The sequence below is a fragment of the Aythya fuligula genome, chromosome 1 (genome assembly GCF_009819795.1).
Source record: "Aythya fuligula isolate bAytFul2 chromosome 1, bAytFul2.pri, whole genome shotgun sequence".
NCBI lineage: Eukaryota > Metazoa > Chordata > Aves > Anseriformes > Anatidae > Aythya > Aythya fuligula.
In genome coordinates this window covers 13,084,635-13,105,007 of record NC_045559.1, presented here as the reverse complement: position 1 = coordinate 13,105,007, position 20,373 = coordinate 13,084,635, and the positions used below count along the sequence as shown (strand labels likewise).

The 20,373-nt window shown below is 35.4% G+C and overlaps 1 protein-coding gene across 1 annotated transcript in view; it reads left to right on the top strand.

The window, feature by feature from the left end:
• Positions 1 to 20,373, top strand: part of CCDC146 (coiled-coil domain containing 146) — a 77,260-nt gene that overhangs the window by 25,973 nt on the left and 30,914 nt on the right. Inside the window, 2 exon segments of the mRNA XM_032199841.1 lie at positions 12,440 to 12,522; positions 18,119 to 18,328. Of these exon segments, the coding sequence (XP_032055732.1) occupies positions 12,440 to 12,522; positions 18,119 to 18,328 (293 nt within the window).

Below are 20,373 nucleotides of genomic sequence, written 5' to 3'. Positions count from 1 at the left end.
AATGCACTCTAAGAGTGATGACAGCAAAGACAAAAGCCTCTCCCAGCTGTCTTCTCAGGAAAATTCCTTATTGATTCTAGCAAAACCCTGCTCCAATAAAACCAGCTGGTGTGCGACTGTACTGGATGCTCGGTATGCTCCTTTCAAGACTTACGGACAAGTAAACAAGAAAGCTGTCTCCTTCTCTGAAATGCTTACCTTACTAGTTTTGTATCCCCCCTTTTACTGAGCCATGCGAGACACAACTGACTGCTGGAGGCAGTGTTTTCTGACCCGTTGTATCATCTCTATGGTGGCTGATTTTGACATTTTCCATGCAGGGACTTCTTTCCCCCACGAACTGGGGTACAAACTACTGTTATGAATTATGCCTGGGGAGAGAACTCGTGATATTATTTTTCCTAGTTATAATTTTTTAGCTTTAGAAGTCTTTTCAGCAGTTTATTTTTCATTAAAGGATGTCTGACTGATCCATCCATGATTAAAATAGCAAAACTGTAGAAATCCCATATAGGGCAATAGAATGCTTTATCTGCTGTAACTGGGTACAGTAACATATTCCATGTACGCCTTTGCTTTACCCCCACACTCACTGATGTCTGGTTTATGTAGCATCATCTTCATATAGCTTTTCTATGTGAAATATTTTGTAGTAGACTGAGACTTTCAGTGGTCTGTTGGTATAAAAGACTCCATGTCAAAACAGAGTGAGTAGCTATTAATCATTTTTCTGGTTCATCTTTTTAGTGCTTGACTTTCATCTCCTGAGTTACTGTCCTGAATTAGTCTTTTTAATTGGGAACCAATGCAATCAAGCCACTTTCCTTTAGACAACAAAGTTCAAGGAATCATAAATTTTATGCCTCTCACTTTGTGAAATAATGATATGCTATACTTAAAAACAATCTTCTTATTCAAGACACTTTAAGTTTTCCTGGAATAGGAAAGAGGTCCAAATTTGTGAATCACTTCATGACATACAAAAAAAAATCTTTTTGCATTATTTCTGTTTTCAAATAAAAATACTTGCATTATTTCAGCTACCATATTATAATAGCTTAGAAACTTTTTTTTTTTTTCCTGTAAAAATAGCACTTATAAGTGAAATGAGATTTACACAAAAATGTGATTTTATACAAATGTATGTGTTACCTTGTTAAAAGTTCATCACAAGTGTTAGGAGATAATAGAAAGATAGTTTGAAGTGTTTGGATTGGAAATTATGACCATGGAAAACATTAGGAAGTTAAAAATGGAGCTTTTCAAACTTTGAAGCAAACCCTGCTTTGAACAGGATGTTGGACTAAATGGCATCCAGTGGTTCCTCCCAGCCTTACTTTTCCTAGGACTGTATGCCTCTCCTTTATTACTTGGAGTTTATTTATTGCATGACTATATAATAAAAACTATGTAAACAAACATTCTGGAAAGTGCAAAGAATTACTTATATACATATATTTAACAGCTCTTCACAGAGTAGAAAATACAAACAAAATAAAAAGATTGAAATAATTGCTTTCATTCCTTAACATTTAAACTATACAAATGACCTGGAGTATATGTGGAGAGAACCTACCTTGTATGGCCAAATTGGATGTTGCACTGTTTCCTTTACATGGAAAACTGTTTTCTAAACTAGTATGATTTAAAAAGAATTTGATCTTGACCTTATGTTACAAAAGAATGCCCAAGTGAGAAATTATTTTCCAACATTGACGTAAATTTTCTTAGCACGTGATTCCAGCAGTGTGTTTTATATTCTTAGGAATCATCTTGTCTTGTGGTACTCAGGTGCATACATCAAAACCTGTGGCAAAAATGAGGAAAGTAAAAATTGTCCCGTGCATTTTTTTTTAGGAAATCAGGTGAAATTGTCACAGAAGACCTTACATGTGTTGCATTCTCTGACATCTAGAGTGATAGTTTTTAGGGCAGTTTTGAGTTTTTAGTATAAATGTATTGCCACAAAGGTGAAATTACTACCTGTATAGTTTTTCATTGCTGTTCCTTCATTTTTGGATGCCCTATCTTGAAGTATCCAGGACATGATCTTCAGAATTAATGAGAAGTCATGGAAAGTGGCAGTCGGAAACCAAGAACAATGTAAACTATTCTATTTAGCCATTTAGAAACCAAGTTGTTATACCACATTTTTTCTTCCTCTTCTTGTTAACATATCACCCTCAGTTTTAGCTGATGGCAACAGTGATGCTAAGGAGCTAGAGCCTTTACTTTTTCTGTGTAGACAGTGGTGCGTGTTCAAGCTGAGCTCCATTCTGCACAATTTAGTACAAGTGCAAGCTCTGTTATGAACATGTTCTGAGCTTTGGACTGAACCTGAGGAGAAAGCTTCAGTTCACTTAGTGCATTGTCATGGGTCCAAGTTTATGTCTAGATAATTTGGAGGTATCCAACACAGACACAGACAAGCCAAATAACAGCAAATATCCCTAGCTCATTCCTTCTAAGGAAGGAAGTGGATTATTTGGAAACTGATAGAAATATGGATAAAAACCAAGAGTCATAGCATGGATTCAGCGTGCTTGTACCTATTCCCTCCTGTGATATCAACATAACGCCTAAAAAGTCAGTGGGAGACACTGCTGCTTTCTCTCCACTCTAAGAAACACTTAAGCAATATAGTAAATGTCCAAACATCATGGACTAAATGGGGAGTTTGACAGAGATACAGAGCTTTCTGTTCAAAGTGGAACATTTATCCTTTTTTCTTCCCTAAATGTTTAAGCATTTAAATATTATCCAAAGGAGGCAAGAAAAGCTCTTCAAATAAACAACAGAGAGAAAAAATTCCAAACCTCACACAGCAGACTGGCAAGATGAACCATTTGCCAAGTGGTTAATACTACACTTAAATCCTGTATATACACAAACTATAAAGTATATTAATCTCTGGATATTTTTTTGTTGTCTGCTATTATGAGACAAAATACTTGTTTGAGGAGACCATTGGATGTTTGAAATTAAATAAATATATATATATATAAATATTGGATTGTTCTATGCATTAAAATAACAGCAAGTGTAGTCACAACGTCTTGCTGTAACTAAACCTACAGCTCAGAATGAAGAGGTGGAAAGTGGTATCACCCCACTAAAGCTTAGAATTCATTTTAGTTATTCTGCAACATATACAAGCATTATTAGAAACATGTGTTGGCTCCATCATTTCACTGAAATGCAGAGGTTTTAGAGAATGCTGAAATTAAGTCTTTTCTAGGAAGCCTTCAAATTTTTCACTTTCTTAATAATTATGAGTAGTTGATATTAATCACTATTGTCTTGGTGATGGCTATATTTATCTTCTGTTCTTTTCTTGATGCATTTTTTTCTAAAACACATGAGATAGATATTCAGATAAATATTCAGATTACATAATCTTTTTAGGCTTAACATTTGGCTTATTTTCATTCATTTCTGGAGAATTCTGAAAGCAGTTTAAAATGCCTTGAAATTCAAAACCAGAAAAGTCAGAAGTTCTTATAGTTCTTATATGATATTGGAGTTACAGAAAAATTGTTTTGGAATTATAGATGAGTTATTTGGTGTATTGCTTTGAGCAGACTGCCAAAAAGCATTTAATATAATCTGTTAAAATAGAAAAAATACTAGTGGGGAGGTGTTTAGGGATGGACTTCTCTAGTTTTGATCACATGGAAGAGCACCTTAGGTACAAGGTGGGTCCTCTTGCTTCCATGATTTTAATTCCCATGCCTATTCTGACATACTTTTCTTATCAACATCTCATCTATAACCATTTTCCTGTGACAGAAAAAATTATTGTGATCCTTTGTCCAGAGGCTAGTGGACCTGAAGTCAACCTGAAAGGATATGCAAGAGCTCCCTGGGATCCTGCAAAGACTGTATGTAACCTCAGACTGCATTAACTTTGTCTTGGAATTTTCTGCAAGAGATGTTCTTCTGACGAGAAGCTATTAGACAGTAAATATGAACTTGTTGCTGTTAGGGACACTTGGTGAAGTTACTCAGGGGTACAGAACAGCCATTTAAGCAGAAGTATTTTTTGTTATTTAAGCATAAGTATTCTTCTGTTTTACTAACGGATTACTGGACCTAAAGGGTTCCTGCCCTTTTCAGCAAAATCTTTTTCCACAGTCTTTATCATATGATACGATTATGTAGTACTAGATTGAAGTGACTGAAGGAAACTGAAGGAAATTGGAGGTACTGATTGAAGGAAAGAAATTTGCTTTGTATTGTTTTTCTGGGAGAAAATCAAAGCTTCAGATAGTGAGGTAACAAGAAAAAATGTAACAAAGTTAGAAAATTATGCACAATCGAATGGAACAAGTTAATCAATTAAATAGAGCTAAAGCAAAGTAGGGGGTAACAATACTATAAAATTAACAGAAAACCTAAAAGGGAAACTTACAAGTAAATCCAGTAATCAGATACATGCTTTCATACTTTTTATGTAATTACATTTATGGGAGCACAGGGAAAAAAGCAGAAAGATGTTTCCAAGCAACCATCTACTTGCAGCCAAATCTTTGTCTAACTTTCCAATAATTCTCCATTTAGATAAGGAAAATTTATTTTAGTTTACCCAGATGATCTAACAATTTAGAGTATGTTTAAAAATATATGGGGTTCCAGTTAATTGTAAAATGAGAAAGAAAAGCTGAGAAAAGTAAAATATGGTCTGTATAATTGACGTAGATGGGGACTGGAAGATTCAACAATTTCAGAATATTTACCTGACAATATGCCAAACTCCAGACTTGAGATTTACCATTGCCAGTATAACCAAGTGATCTCAATTCTTTCCGGAGCACTAACACAGGACTGAAAAAAGCATCTTCAATTGTCATTCACAAGCTCTTTTTTTCCACCTCTCTACTCCAGTTTCAAACTCATTCTTTCCCTTGTTTTTAATGTAGACCAATAGTTCGACTAAAGAGAACTACCATTTTAATTACCCCAGCAATGGGAGGCCTTACAAGCAAACTATGAGTGCATCTTGGGGTAGAGGAATGAACTGTTTAAACATGGGACCTTAGTCTTGTGCGCAGACTTTTTTAAATAGAAAAGTTGCTAATGCAGATGCAACAAACCCAAATAAAATGAACAAAACCTTCAGTTAGAAATGTTTATATGGAAATACTGTTGGCTATTTTATCACTGAGGAACACACAAATAAAGTAACTAATGATAACTTCCTTTAAACCTGGAAACTCTAATACTAACCTACAGTCATTGCTACCAACGTATACTGTTTTGTGTTTGTGTGTGTGTGTGTGTTTTTTAATTAATCCAGATATTATTCAAACATACGTTGTTTAAACTCGAGTATTTTAGCCAGTAATAAAGCAAGTTGGTAATATTTTCTGTTTCCTACATTGGATTTCCATGTTGCAATTATTAGGAATTAGTGCAAGATGGACCATTTTGTGATTTTTTTCTCTTGTTTTGTTTTGAATAATCTTGGCAACACTCTTGGCACTAGGCTTCACAGGAATCTGGGGACTTTAATAAAGACATTTATACTAGACATTGATGTTCTCTGTGAGGCACCTTTTCTGAACATCTGAGGTGTTAAATACCTTGTAAAGGACTTCTCCTTCCATACAGACTTCTGTCATATATATCTATTAATTTTACACATGGTATTTATTACTTAATGTTCATATTTATTATTAATAATTTACAATTTATATTTATTGTTTATTATACTTTATTATTTCATATGATATTACATAAATTATAAATTATAAATATTGAATTGATTTATTTAGGACTATTTGTCCATATGACTTTTTACATTCCAATTATGAACTTGGTTTAGAATTCTTCAGAGGAGTAGAAAAATTGTTTTCAGATGTGAATTCCTGTCATATGTAGTGCCTTCAGTTATGCATAATGCTCAGAGAGCTCTTTAGCTAATTTCTTTTAGAAACATTAGGCTCTGACCCGACTGACTGATTTGAAAAGGTTTACTTTTAGCATCTTCACATCTTTCATGTCATTTAAATTTAGGATCCTTACATCCTTCTCTACAAATAGCATTCTACCTGTTCTAGTGATGAGCTGGGAGGTATAGATCTCTCTCTGCTGTTTTTCAAGCATAAAAAAAAGTAATTATTGGACATTTTTGCCTTTTCTACAACTTTAATTTAGAATTTGCTATATTGGTGTTGCAGTACACATACACCTGAATCACAGCTTTTACTTTTTCTAAAATTTGTTTAAAATCACTATTATTTCTAGCTCCATTGATTACTGATGCTTTATTTGATTTCTTTGGTTAACTTCATCTATTGAATACATTCTTTAACTTGTACTGTAAATTCAGCTCTCTTTGCTTTTATTTTCCTTATATTTTATGGACACAGCTGTTATCATACATCACTTCAACCACAGTATGTTTTAACCCAGAGTGTCTTTTTTATCTTTGGAGATTGTGCGTTTATGGCCATTTATTGAGTGCTAGTCAGACAATTCCAAACTATCATTAAGACCTTCTTATATTAGAATCTGTGTTCCATTCTGGCTATATTAAAGGTTCTGTTGTCTTTGAAATGCTAACAGTTGATGTATTTCTTTATAAATGCTACTAGACCAGAATCATTGTAAGGTGGACTACCACTTAAATCACTTAAACCAGTGATTAACTTTATTTTGCCATCAGGATGAAATGTCAGAAACTGTAATTTCTTTGTTAAAACTCAATATTTTGATAATGTAATTCAGTCATATGTACTGCTAAGCTTTGTTAATCATTTTATATAAAAATTTGCCCACAAGATCAAATTTATTCTGGATGAGGTGAAAAGCATCAGGGAACTGAATATTCACTTAATCTATTTCAAATATTTTTTAAAAATTAACTTGCATTATGCTGCATTTTAAAACATGGTTGTGTTAATGACTGTATGTACTTTTTTAATGGATATAATGGAAATAATACAGGTTTTATTTAACCACTGATAGATATAGTAGGCACAACCATTTTTACAAAATTACAATCATCAAATCAATGTCAGATCCAGATTTTAATTACATAGCTGAGCTATTCTTCATTTACACTGCTATGGCAATGTGTCAGATCACCTATCTCAGTTCTTACTGATCAAAATATTAGGCCCTCTTGAATCTGAGTGTAGGTGCAGATTAATGGAATAAAGTGTGTGTATACTCAGGATTTGTATGTACTTGTCTATTTAACTTATGTTAGTATTCTGTTTTGTTGTTGTTGTTGTTGTTGTTTTTTACCATGACATGGCTAGTAAAGAGAAATATCTATATCTGTGTCCATAGCCAACATCAGTTGGCTATAGAGAAATAAAACTTTGTGCTTTGTCTCTAGTGCCTTTTAAGAATTAATGTGTTACTTATCAAGCATAAAAGCATGCCTTTTATGACCGTAAAGGCAAAGGTAAGCCTAATACACATTAGACGGACTCTCAAAGGAAAGTATGACTCATCTATCATGAACATTCAGAAATAGAGGTAAAAAGAAATATTTATGAATTCCAGTTCCAATTTAGCTTGTGATATTTAAATAAATCTACTGCTGAACCTGAGTAATAAAGCTGTACAAATGTTTTATATTATGGCATCTGGTTACAAGAATTTTTATATACTTCTCTGAGATCCAAGTGCAAAACCTGCAGTTTAGAGAAGCAACTGACATCCATAAATTCAATATGTGGGTTTCATATTCCCACTTGATTTTTTAGTGTTTACACCAGTGTAAGTCTTGACTTAGGTATAACTACTACCATACACTATAGTGCTTTACAGGTCCTATCAGAGATGTTATCTATGTCCCTGATTTCAGAATAGAGTAGGTCTGTGAGCCAACAAAAGGATGACTACTTGCACAAAATTAACAGGCAGATAAAAGCCCGTCGGGATTCATGGTGGTATTTTCAGGTAAAGTCTAGAAAGTATGGATACAGGGATACATGTTTTTCCTTCACACACAAACACACAAAAATCATTCAGCTAGGAATTACAGAGCCTGTTGCAAACTTCTTTCTTGCAAGATACTACACAAAGTTCTTTCATATTGATGTATGTATATTAACATTGGCTTCTTTCCTTCCACAGATGTGTTATCTGTGCAATCTGTAAAGTTAAAAATAGTAGATTTTTTTTTCTTCAGTTTTATGTAGAGATAAGTAACCATTCCTAGTACAAATCAATGGAGTTTGAGAAGCAAAGGAATCTTTCAGATTTGTTAAAATTGTTCTGGACTTGTTTACAATATAGTTCTTACAGCTGTGCACTGACTAATCAGTTCAGAGCCTTAAGTTTCAGCTAAATTAGTCTAATTGTTGTTGTTGTTGTTAATTGTATTAGCCTTACCAGATATTTTTTTTTAAAGAGTAGAAAGAGAATACTTATTATATCCTATCAACTGTTCAGGAAAAAATCCATTGTAAGCACAGACACATGAAGTTAATGACATGATTTCATTTCTGATTTCAACAGCTTCTTCTAAAGCCAAATTGACGTAAACAAAAACAAAAGGCAAATTTATATATATTTTGACTTGAAGGTTGTATGGTGAGACTCAATGTTTCAGCCTTTAGCTAAGGAAATAACTCTCACTCTTGCAAGTATCCCTATTTAAGTCAGTTTATATAAGTAAAAAAATTATCCTCCTGAGCAAACATTTGTTATGGATCTTTGCCCTTAGATTATAGTTTTCCACATGCTATTCTGATTACTAAAGAGATAGTTAGTGGATTATATTGTTCTCCATCATAAGATGTTTGTCCTTGTAAAAAAAATATAGAAAAAATATGTGAGGAGATGACCTGGAATGGAATGTCAGGGGCAGAAGTGTGTCCTCACAGACAGATGATATGCAAGGTCTATGATTACAAGCCAAGAAGGCCAAATGTGTTTGTTTCCATACTATGTAATAAAAAGTAAAATATTCTGAGAATAATCTATATGAAAAAAAAATGCTAGAATAGTATCTGAACAGTTACTTTTAACTTGAACTTTGCCTGAATGCAAGATCATTTTCAAGTGAAGTTAAACCCGTGAAATGTCTTGTCATTGGGTAAACCCCCAATTTAGCAATGCATGTGATGAAAAAGCACGGAAATACACAGTCATTTGTATTTGTGCTCAAATGAGGAGATTTAACAGGGGTAATATATTTCCTGAGAAAGAGGAAGTTTGGTAGAAAGACTCAGTGAAAAGTTAGTTGACTTCCTAAAATTCTGCTGGTTAAATGAAGGCAACCTGGCTTTGTGCTATTCCTGAGCACAGGAATAAAGGTCTGTAATGAAGGATAGATTTAGGTGAGAGGTTTGTATATTTAAATGGTATCTTTTTTGCTTATTTTTTTCCTGTCTTTTAAGTGAAACTCCTTGTTTCAAGTAGGCTGTCTGTCATTTGATGGCATTTGTCACAAGTTTCTAAAGAAAGAATTACAGGTGTTTAGTCAGACTAGCAAAGTAATGGATGTATAACTTAGGTGTTTCACTTTAATTGCTGGAAACACAGTGAAAATCTGATCCTAAAGCAGGTAAGAGCATAAAAGCTGGTCCAAGAAGAGGTGCATTTAGGTACAAAGGGGCTGTACTGTCTTTTGTGACTCTATCCATACTTACGTTTGGCTTTCAGCATTTGCATTCAGGTATTAGAACTTAATTCATCCTTGTTTATGCCAGTGGCATCCACCTACAGCTGGCAGAACTACTTTGCTGTTTCCCAGCTATTATATATTTTTCTATAAAATCTTGTACTAACAACAGGTTAGTACAGTGTGTACACCCTGCATGATCATGCACTACATACCAAAAATAAAATCTTTCTGCCTGAGCCTTTCATCCTCCTTATTGCCTGCTCCTGCCATTGCCATTGGGCTGGAGGACATTCATGGCCACAAAAGGAGCTTTACTTTGGAGTTGCAGGTAGCCTTTTCAGCAGATAGAGGGATAGGCAATTTCTTGGCCCTATTTCCATTCTAGATAGTAGAAACCAAAGTCATCACAGCTGGAAATGGGATGTTTCATGACCTCCTGATGGCAAGCAACATGGACTCTGTCCTTTATATTGTCCATTGAGTAATGGCTCTAAAAGAAGTTTGTCTTCAGTATAGTTTGCAAAACAACTGTTGTTCATTCTCCACTTACTGTGCACAACCTTAATTTCAGGTCCAAGTGGGTACAAGTTGTCATACAGGGACTGGAAATCTACTGTTCATTAGCATGATAGAAATGTGTAAAAGAAGTATTCACAACTGCTATTACGTTTCTAGGCACTCAGTGAATTGTTTCAGCTGACATAGCTTCTGAGTTTCACTTAATTTACGGATTCCCACTATCGTGTAAGTGGGAAAAGTAGGCTTGAAGGCAGTGCATATCCATAAATCAGGGACATCATACCTCATCCTGTTTTATGACTACAAATAAAATTTTTCTGAAGTTGGCTCACACTTTTCCTCCCTTCTTCCACAACTGATTAATTCTCCTCGAGCCTTTGCCTCTTCTCCTCTGTTCTTTCTCTTCTGCCTTCCCAATAATCTTGGAGAAAACACTGTGCTGGGCTTCAGTAACAAATCCTTGGATCAGAGTAGAACACTGCTGGTTTTCTAATGGTTCTCTAGATAAAGTTACAGTAATGGGAACTGTATGGTGATACTTTTCACAAACATTGCCCCATTTTGACATGCTGGTTATGCAGTTCATACAGCCTGTTTTATGTGGTTTTCAAGACTATGTAGGACCAGCCTTAGTAGTTTGGAGTTCTTAGCTTTGAATAGAACCATGACATTAAGTGTTAAGATGTGTAGAAAACTTATATAAAGGAAAAGACACGCATTCAAGGACAAGTAAGTTTATTTCTATGGAAACATTGTCAAGCATGGCCCATGTCTGCAGTGAGAAGCTAAGCAGTAAGAAGAACTGGAAGTCAGAGGCATAAATAAGGTGAGCATGGGAAAAGGAAAATGGCACTTCCACACGAGGCTAAGAAATTACTGGGTCGAGACAGGGGAATATTTTCTTTCTCACAGCAGAGCTAGTTAGTAATGTGAACTTAAGTGAACAGCATCTTTAACTCATAAATGATGCCAAAATAAATATCTGAGAGTGGCTTATCTTTAATCTCATTCAAACAAATGAAAACCAGCTCTGGTTTTCTTTTCTCAGGCCTGCAGAAAATAGGGATCGTCCTTGCTATCCTGAAATAATTTGCAGGGAATCTTAGAATAAATAAATCAAACAGCAATAAACAAAATATATACTTCCTTTGGCATATTCACTTGAGTTCTGCTTCCTGACTGTAGGACTGGTTATGGACAGTTTCTCCTAGATATTCAGGAAACAGCATCTACAGAATAGACCACATATGAGTCTCTCAAATGGCCCTTAGTTCAGTTTAGGAAAAGGAGTTTACCTGGCAGCTTTGTCAAACGTAAGGATTGAAGTAGGACTGTCGGGCTTTTCCTGGTGGTGCAGTAGCTTTTCTGCTGTTTCTTATTTCAGGAGATCTGCACAACCACATTTTTTGACAGGTTCCATACAAGTTGCAGATTTGACTTACTGCCCCAAAAGGCTGGCTCCAGACTGTAAAAACAATTCAACTTTGATAGAGCCAGGTCACCTTAAGTGTTTTCACTGAATGTACCTAATTCTCCTTACTTGTAACTGGAAGAGGAGGAAAAAAAGGTTTTCTAAATACATATCCCAGGAAACTGTATTGCATTCCTGCTGTGGTTTCTCCCCATGGCAAAATTGGGCTCTTATTCTATTTCCTATTTATTCCTTATTTCCCTTCTTGTACCAGAAAGACTGTCTCATTGGGCCAAACTGCTGCCCTAAAGGCATCTGAGGAATCACCCAAGAGGTGAATAAGCTGCTGCTCACACGTGTTTTTTGTAGAATTAAGTAGGTGGAGCAGTTTGCTCCTGGTGTTTGCTGAAGACCTGCATGGATATGTAAGGCAGTGCATTCTGTATGGCAGTGGCTTCTGGGGCTTGGGGGTGATCTACTTTGAGCCAAGCTCCTCCTTCTCACAACCATGTTGTTGACGGAGATGATGGTTGAGCACAAACCAGGCTTTGAGCCTCAGTTTCACCTATACAAGCCAGCTGGTATCTACCAAGCCCAGGGAAGCGATGTGGGCAATAGGTGACTTAGAGCTTCAGTTCAAAGTCAAGACAGAATTATCTTGAAATGTTAATATAGACAGAAGCTCAGAGAAGAAAATTTGGTGCAGGTAGCACTGTAGTTATGACAGTCACATTCTTTATATTATTTTATTTATGCTTTGAATTATTATAGAAATAAAATTCTTTTCATCTGTGTGTTCAATTTGGTATCTTACCAAAGACTCAATAAACAAAAAGACAGCCAGCTATAGTTATAAAAAGTTGCAGCATAATGAAAACATTAGTGCTTAGAAGATTTCATAACTGTCTGTTTCCCTTCCATAGCTATTTTCTGCTGGAAAACTCTCAGGCTCCAAAGTAGCTGAGCTGAAGGCGAAGTACACCCTGCTGCATGAGACTGTGATAAGGTACAATATTTACAGATTTCTAAAGATCTCCTGCTTCTTTGTGAATTTTTGATTTTACAACTTACACTCTGCCTTTGTTTAGACTTTGCATAGACAAAACATTAAATTTTTAAAGTAATTTTCTGATAATGTTGAGGCCTAATTCTCACTTAAGATTTTCTTACAGTGATTTCTTACAGTGTGAAAGAGGAGAAAAACAATATTGTTCAACACAAAAATTCAAGATAATCTGAGGTTTATAAATGCTCATATATAATATCTTTGTTTTTAATATAAACGTAAGAATAATGGCAATGGAAGGAAGTACAGACTGAAGTAAATAATACATAAGTTTAAAATAAAGATACATTTGAAGATTATGTGGCCAGAATTGTAACATGACAAGACTCGAACCTGCTGAGCCAACATATTAGAGAGTTTTTAAGAAGATAAAGGCCTGTTTTTAAGAAGGAAAATAAGACTATTTTCACAGCTAAATAGATGTGAGGATATTCACAGTCACATCAGACAGGTCTGGTAAGAAATTTGAAAGGTTATAACCTGAAGCTTCAAAATATGATTCAAACTCTGAAATTCAGTGTGGTAGTTGTGAGTCTGCCCTGCTCTGGTGCTTGCTAGAGAGGAGACAAGAGAAGGGATCGTGTTCAGGCTTGAGCAGGTTTTGTGGGAGTGGAAGAAAAAGAGGGACGAGATGGTACAGTTGCACTGTACTGAATGATGTCTCACAGACAGAGCAGCACTATTTCAATATTTGTAATTCATATTTGTGACTGTAAAGTTTGATCCTGAAAACCAAGTTTTCCTTAAGGTTGACCAACTCTTCTAGTTTCATCCCCATAAAATGGGGATCTAGAATATGGCCCTGGCTGTGCAAAAAGTCATCTGACTTTGTTCAGATTAGTGCATGGCAAATGTTTTGGAGAAGTGAAAAATAAACCAGAACTTCTAAACCAGTCCAACTCCTTAGAAAGTGTAAATTTAGCTCAGAGCTAAAAACGTTATGTGGATTTGGGACTAGTTGATTGAGAAGTTTTCTATTACACCAGTATTCATGGAGTTGAAGGAGGACTCCAGTAACTGCTGATCTTGATTTACTTTTAGCCAGTGGAATTTTTCAGTCTTTGGCTGGAAAAAATACAATCATGTTGCTACTTATTTTATTTTGTGTATTTGTATAGAATTCCTTTATATAGAACATTCTTCTATATAAATACAGTTTCTTTGTGTGTATTATAAGTGGAATAGGGCCTGAGAGAAAACAAGACTTTACCATCTTTTCTCTCATACATATAACTACTGTAAACACCATTCACAAAAAGCATGAAAATATTAGTTGACAAATTACATATCTCATTCTTTCTGTGGTTCTTACAGTAGTACATAACTGCCATACTTCTACACAAAAGTCAGAGAGCATTGTGTAGCACTCTTTAACGTTGATGTAGCCATATGTTAAAGTGAAAAAAAAACCACACATGAATTAGCACTAATGATAATTCCCACAGATGCATTTGTCTTAGTACTGAAAGAAAGCAAGGGAAGTAAACTACCAGAAATTCATCAAAATATCTGTAATATTTTGAGGATTTTTCAGACATTAAAGATGGGATTCATTTCTCAATATGTTGACATCTGTAGACATGCACATCCAACTCAGTATCTAAAGTCCATTAGAAAGAGAAAGTCTCAATAGAAAGAGAAAGGGTCCATACACTTCCTCCTTAAACAGACATCTGTAAGCATCTGTTTTTTATTATTGTTGTTTTCCATTGCCTAAAACCAAGTTCTGATGATGGATTCAATATATGTTTATGCTGTTGGTCTCAGTCAGCTGAAGCCCTGCCCAACCTTGGAAAAAGTCACAGTTATGAAGAGCAGGAAAAATACTAAAAGATCCTAGTGCACTCATAACTCACATCATGTTCTTTTCAGCCTGTACTGAGCATGACCCTTTGTGATAATTTATAAAGCATTTGTTCTTTTCCTATAATCAAACACTCAAAAGAATCAATACAATTTTTTAATTTTTATTTCTTCACCTTTAAATATGCAGTACAATTCTGTGGAGCAATAACTTTTTTTTTTTCCCACCTATTACAGTTAAATTTTGTTTCTTCCCTATTTAGTCTGCAATGCAGAATGTCTTCTGTGTACCAGTGTTGTTACGATGACATGTGGAAAGAAATTATGCTGGATGAGCAGGTCTTCAAGTCATGTGTGTTTTTTCTTTTAGTTGTAGAACCCAAGGGAATAGCATGAAGCTGTGTCAGGGGAAGTTCAGACTGGAAATTAGAGTAGAATGTTGTAGAATGGAGTAGAGTAGAGTAGAGTAGAGTAGAGTAGAGTAGAGTAGAGTAGAGTAGAGTAGAGTAGAGTAGAGTAGAGTAGAGTAGAGTAGTTCAATTGGAAGGGACTTTCAAAGATCATCTGCTTGACTGTTTCAGGGCTAACCAAACATTAAAGCATATTATTGAGGACATTGTTCAAATGCCTCTTAAACAGTAACAGGCATGGGTCACAAACCACCTCTCCAGGAACCCAACCACCGTCTTAGTGAAGGACCTTTTCCTAAAAAGTGTAGATCCTCGTGACAGTTCCACCAGACTATTGTAACTGATCTCTCTGGTATGGATTTGTCTAATATGATGAATGCAATTAGTATGTGTGCAGATCACTTTTAAGGCTGTTGCTAGAGCGCACAGTTATAGTGTGGTCCTTTACCTATAGTGGTAAATAGTCCTTTCAGATTTACTTAATTCAGCATTCTGGAAAGCTGAGAGATGTCACCTGGCAGATAACATCTTTGACACGGCTTCAAGCTGTTATATGTTTCTGAACTTGTGTTTGCTGCACTACTGAAGTTCTGGGAACAGGCTGTCCTCCCTTTCTGGTGCCATCTCACCCATCCTCTTTGAAGTGGGGCTGCACCTGAAGCTTAAGTACCTGAGCTCATATTTCATCCCTGAAAACTCGTTTATTCATATACAGTCATGTGGCCCAATTATGAATTTCATGTTTATCATCTGGGTTTAGGAACCTAATATGAATATTCTCATGCGCCAAGCTGTAAGAAAGTCAGGTAATGATAGTTCATTGACAGTTTGGGAGTCTTATCTTCTTAAGCCTTCTTAAGCCTTATCTTCAGTGAAATTTTTAATCACTTCATAAATCCCAAAGCTGCCACATCAGACTCAGCAAGCATATTTCTGCACTCATGGGATTCTATTTGTGCACATTGTGTATATTTCCAGTTATTTCTTCATCGGAATTTAAATCTTCACATGAAAAAATGCTGGTGGCAACTACAGTGAACAAGGTCTGGTCCAGATTCAGCATTTTCTTTTTTTTTTTTTTAACTTTCTATTACCTATAAAAAGTAAATCATAAGTATTTTGTTTTTATTGCACTTACCTTTATGAAATTTTATGTAAAATTTTAGTTTTATTTAAGAATACATTTTAAATGAGTGTGTATTATTGTGTCCAATTATATTTTCTCCCCAGTTCAGATTCATTATTTTGGACTTATGTAAGTAAGATCAAACTATTATATAGGATCTTGCATGGATATCTCAATTTATTTTTCTATTAAAAATTTATGTAAATACATCAGCACATGAAGTTCTTTGTTCGTGATAAAGACATGCTCTTGTATCCTGTTCAAGTCTGTGGTTTTCTTATTCTCTGTTTTAAAAAAAGGAAGTGGTTATCTAAGTAGAAATGTTACACAGAGCAATTTTTTTTTCCTCTTATGTTATTTCTGCTATGTTTGTGCAGTATAGTTAGTTTTGTATTTTTTTTTTTATATTTACAATGTTAGCCCTGTTCTTTGTTGTGATATGTAATTTGTTCTTGCTTAGCCTGTAATATGCTCACAAATGTGTATGCCAGTGTGGCCAGCAGGTCTAGGGAAGTGATTGTCCCCTGTACTCGGCTCTGGTGAGGCCGCACCTTGAGTACTTGTTCGGTTTTGGGCCCCTCGCTACAAGAAGGACATCGAGGTGGTCGAAAGAGTCCAGAGAAGGGCAACGAAGCTGGTGAGGGGTCTGGAGAACAAGTCCTACAAGGACTGGCTGAGAGAGATGGGTTTGTTCAGCCTGGAGAAAAGGAGGCTCAGGGGTGACCTTACTGCTCTTTATAAGTACCTTAAAGGAGGCCGTAGCGAGGTGGGGGTTGGTCTTTTCTTCCATGTGCCTGGTGACAGAACAAGGGGGAATGGGCTAAAGTTGTGCCAGGGGAGGTTTAGGTTGGATATTAGGAAGAACTTCCTAATATCTGAGAGGGTTGTGAGGCATTGGAACGGGCTGCCCAGGGAAGTGGTGGAGTCACCATCCCTGAAGGTCTTTAAAAGACCTTCAAAATGTTGAACTTAGCGATATGGTTTAGTGGAGGACTTGTTAGTGTTAGGTCGGAGGTTGGACTCGATGATTTTGAGGTCTCTTCCAACCTAGATAATTCTGTGATTCTGATTCTGTGAAATGTCATCTTTAAGTTAGAAATTGCTAGAGATTCTCAATATTGGAGATTATAAATTGCTTTGATTTAAAAAAATATGCTAAAAATTAAAAAAATAATAATAAATTATTTATATTTTTAATCAATAAAGGGTAAGTGATGGAGTTCTTTATTCTTCCACATCATTTGTAATGGGCCATTATATAAAACTTATATTGTGACAATATTGAGAAGTTATATACAATGATTTTTGTATCATGAAGACTAGGTTTATATGTTTTGCATTGTATAAGAATTTTCATGTTGCAGTTCCCCTTAAAACTCTTCCATAATTACCAGTGTATTTTAATAACAGCCTTTAAGATCAATTACTCAGCTGTCACCACAAAGGCTCCTAAGCATATTATCAATACCAGTCTTTTAGCATTGAAAGGCTATTACAATTTGTTTCTGTGAATCCAGACTTTGGAGAAGCAAGTGAGATCAGATAATTGATCACTTCTACAAGTCTTATCATACATTTCCAGAGAGTCCACAAATGTAACTGCAGCTTGGGTATCCTTAAGAGCTACTTCAGCTACCAGTGACACTCCAGTGATAGCAAGGTGCAGTTCAGCACTGAGTCAGTGTCCAGGTGTTTGCTTAGAGCTTGGAGATGTTGTATAGCCCAGAGGTGTTGTATAGCCCACATGGGCCCTGTTCTGGTGAATACCTTGCTTTTTTTGGTCACCACACTGATTCAGATCTGACTTGGGTGTATTTACCTGAAATGTTGTCTCTTCACTGATACTAGGGCGTGCTAGACAAGTAATGTAAACTAACTAACCTTGCATCTGGTTAAAATTAGATGAGATTAATCCCATACCAACACTACGCATGCAGGAAAAAAAAAAAAAATCACATAAAATTCCACTGTTCTCATGGGTTCATAGAATAATTCAGGTTTGAACAGACTTCAAGAGGTCTCTGGTCCAACCTCCTCTTCAAGAGAGGGACAACTATTAGATCAAACCAGATTACTCAGGGCTCAATCCAGTCTCATCTTCAAAACCTTTCTTTAAACATTATAGATAGGTAAGGAAATATAAATACTAAGCTTGTGCTTCTTATTGACCAGTTCTAAATTTTTTTATTTAATGTAGCTTACAGAAATCTGAGATCCAGCTATTGCAGGAAGCCAAACGTCTTAGTGAAAACCTGGAACAACAGCAACATGAACTGGAAAAAGCAGAACAGTTCCCTGAAGAATCTTCCAGTGAAGTTTGTCGAATAAGACAACAACTTCTTAGTTGCCAAAATGAATACAATGCTATTAAAGAAAGAGAGTATGAAATTCAGTTCAGAGTGAAATGGTAGGTGATAATGGTCAATCTCCACTTATTTTAAGTATAGTTTATCTAGAAAGATAATAACGTAACCTATTATTCAGTCTCCTCGCCATCTTACATGGATACATTTCTTGACAGTTATTATAAAGCAAATTGCCATGAATTTGCCGTAGTAACCACAACATTTTAGTGATAAATGAAATTACTCTGAAGTGTGATTTATAGAGTGGTTTGTAGATAATTTAAATTTTAGAAGGTGCCTTGGTGTCCTTTGAAATACAGTTTAAGATTTATTGCATTGTATGATTAAAATTTAGGTAGGCAAAAATTACGGCAACAATTCTAGTCTAGGACACCTTCAATATAAAGTGTCTCAGAGACTCAGAGACCTGGCGACTGGCATTTAATGGAAACAATGTCATAAATGGGCCCAACACTATTTTAAACATCAGAAGCACACTTTATTCAGGTTTTTCTATTCAATTATTTACAGGAGGAGAAGTATTTGTATACTTTCATATTTGAAAAATTAGAAATTTGCTTTGAAAGGTGTGAATACTTGACATTTCTATAAAAAGGCAAAAGTCCAGAATAAGCTTGATATTATTTACATTTTAATTATCTGCATATGAGTGTATTGTGCTTGAAGCTTCTATGGTAAAATGGTAGACAGTGCTATTTTAAATATATGTACCTACAGAGATGAACTCATATTTTCATTTTGTGGGGTTCTTCTATTTTTGCCCATCTTCAAAACAGTTTAGTTGGTATATAAACACAAATAAATAATCTCAGCAACTCAGCAGTTAAATTTATTTTTCTTCAAGGAGAGGAAGGGCACTGTACAAACTGCATAGAGCAGATTTTTCTGGCAGTTCTTTCTTGACTTTTTATTTTGTTAGAGCCAAAAGTTTGCTCTAAGAGAGAAAGAAACTTGAGAAGGAAGCAAATTGGGACTGGGAGCAATAGAGGAATCATCTGGAAAAAATTACATTTTTTTATGAGATAGCTAAACATCATGAGATTTCCTGAAATAATTACTAAAAACAGAATTTATTGAAATTTGCAAGCAGTCCAAAAACATGTTTTTCAATATATCATGCTTTTTACCCATTTCCTTTTTTACATTACAAATATTTTTCAATAATTTTGCATTGTTTTTCCGAAAAATTATGGGGTTTTGTATGTTTGGGGGATATTTACTCATACTCTATTTTCTACCTCCAGTCAAAGGGAGATTTCTGTAGAAACACAGGTTAGGTATAGCTTCAATTACCCTTGAACATTTATTGCATTGATTCTTATATCTGAATTTAAAATAGTGGATTAAAAGTGTGGATTAAAAATATACTATTTAGGGTCAGCAATAGTGTGGAAAAAAAAAAAAAAAAGTTTCACTTTAATAAGAAACTTCCTCTGTTTGGTTTTATGTATTGCATGAGATCAAAACCATCTGTACAGTCTGACCAGAAGTCCATATGGTGCAGTATCTAAGAGCAACCAAAATCACAGCCCCTGGCTGTTTGTGAGGCAAGGACTTCATGAGCCAAATGCATTCCTCTGTATTTAGGAATCCTCAGCTGATCCTTCTTCCTTGAGCATCTCCTTTCTCCCGCTGAGCCACATAGATATGTATGCTGCCAATCCTATTCATTCTACCCTATGCCAACACTAATATCCCTCTCAGCTCTGGCAAGTAACAAGAATGTAAGTGTGGAAATGAGAAAGCTATGAAGCTATGAAGAAAACCAGAAAATGGATGTTAACACATGTTTGTAAAGAAACGATGGGTTGGTGCCTGTAAAATATAGTGAAAATCAGGGTCCAGAATAGAGTTCTGGACCCTGATTTTTTTTTTAGAGTTCACCATAGCAGGTGATCTAAAGTAACATCAATGTGAAATGAAGAACTATACATCTGGTTGTCCACATAGTAAAATTACGTCTTGAGATATATGTGTGCATGGGCAGTGTCACAGACTGAGGGCAAACCTCATCAAAGATACTGTAAGTTAGCTGCTAGGTTCCCTTAATTTCTGGGAAGGATGGAATCCCGTGATCTTGACCCTT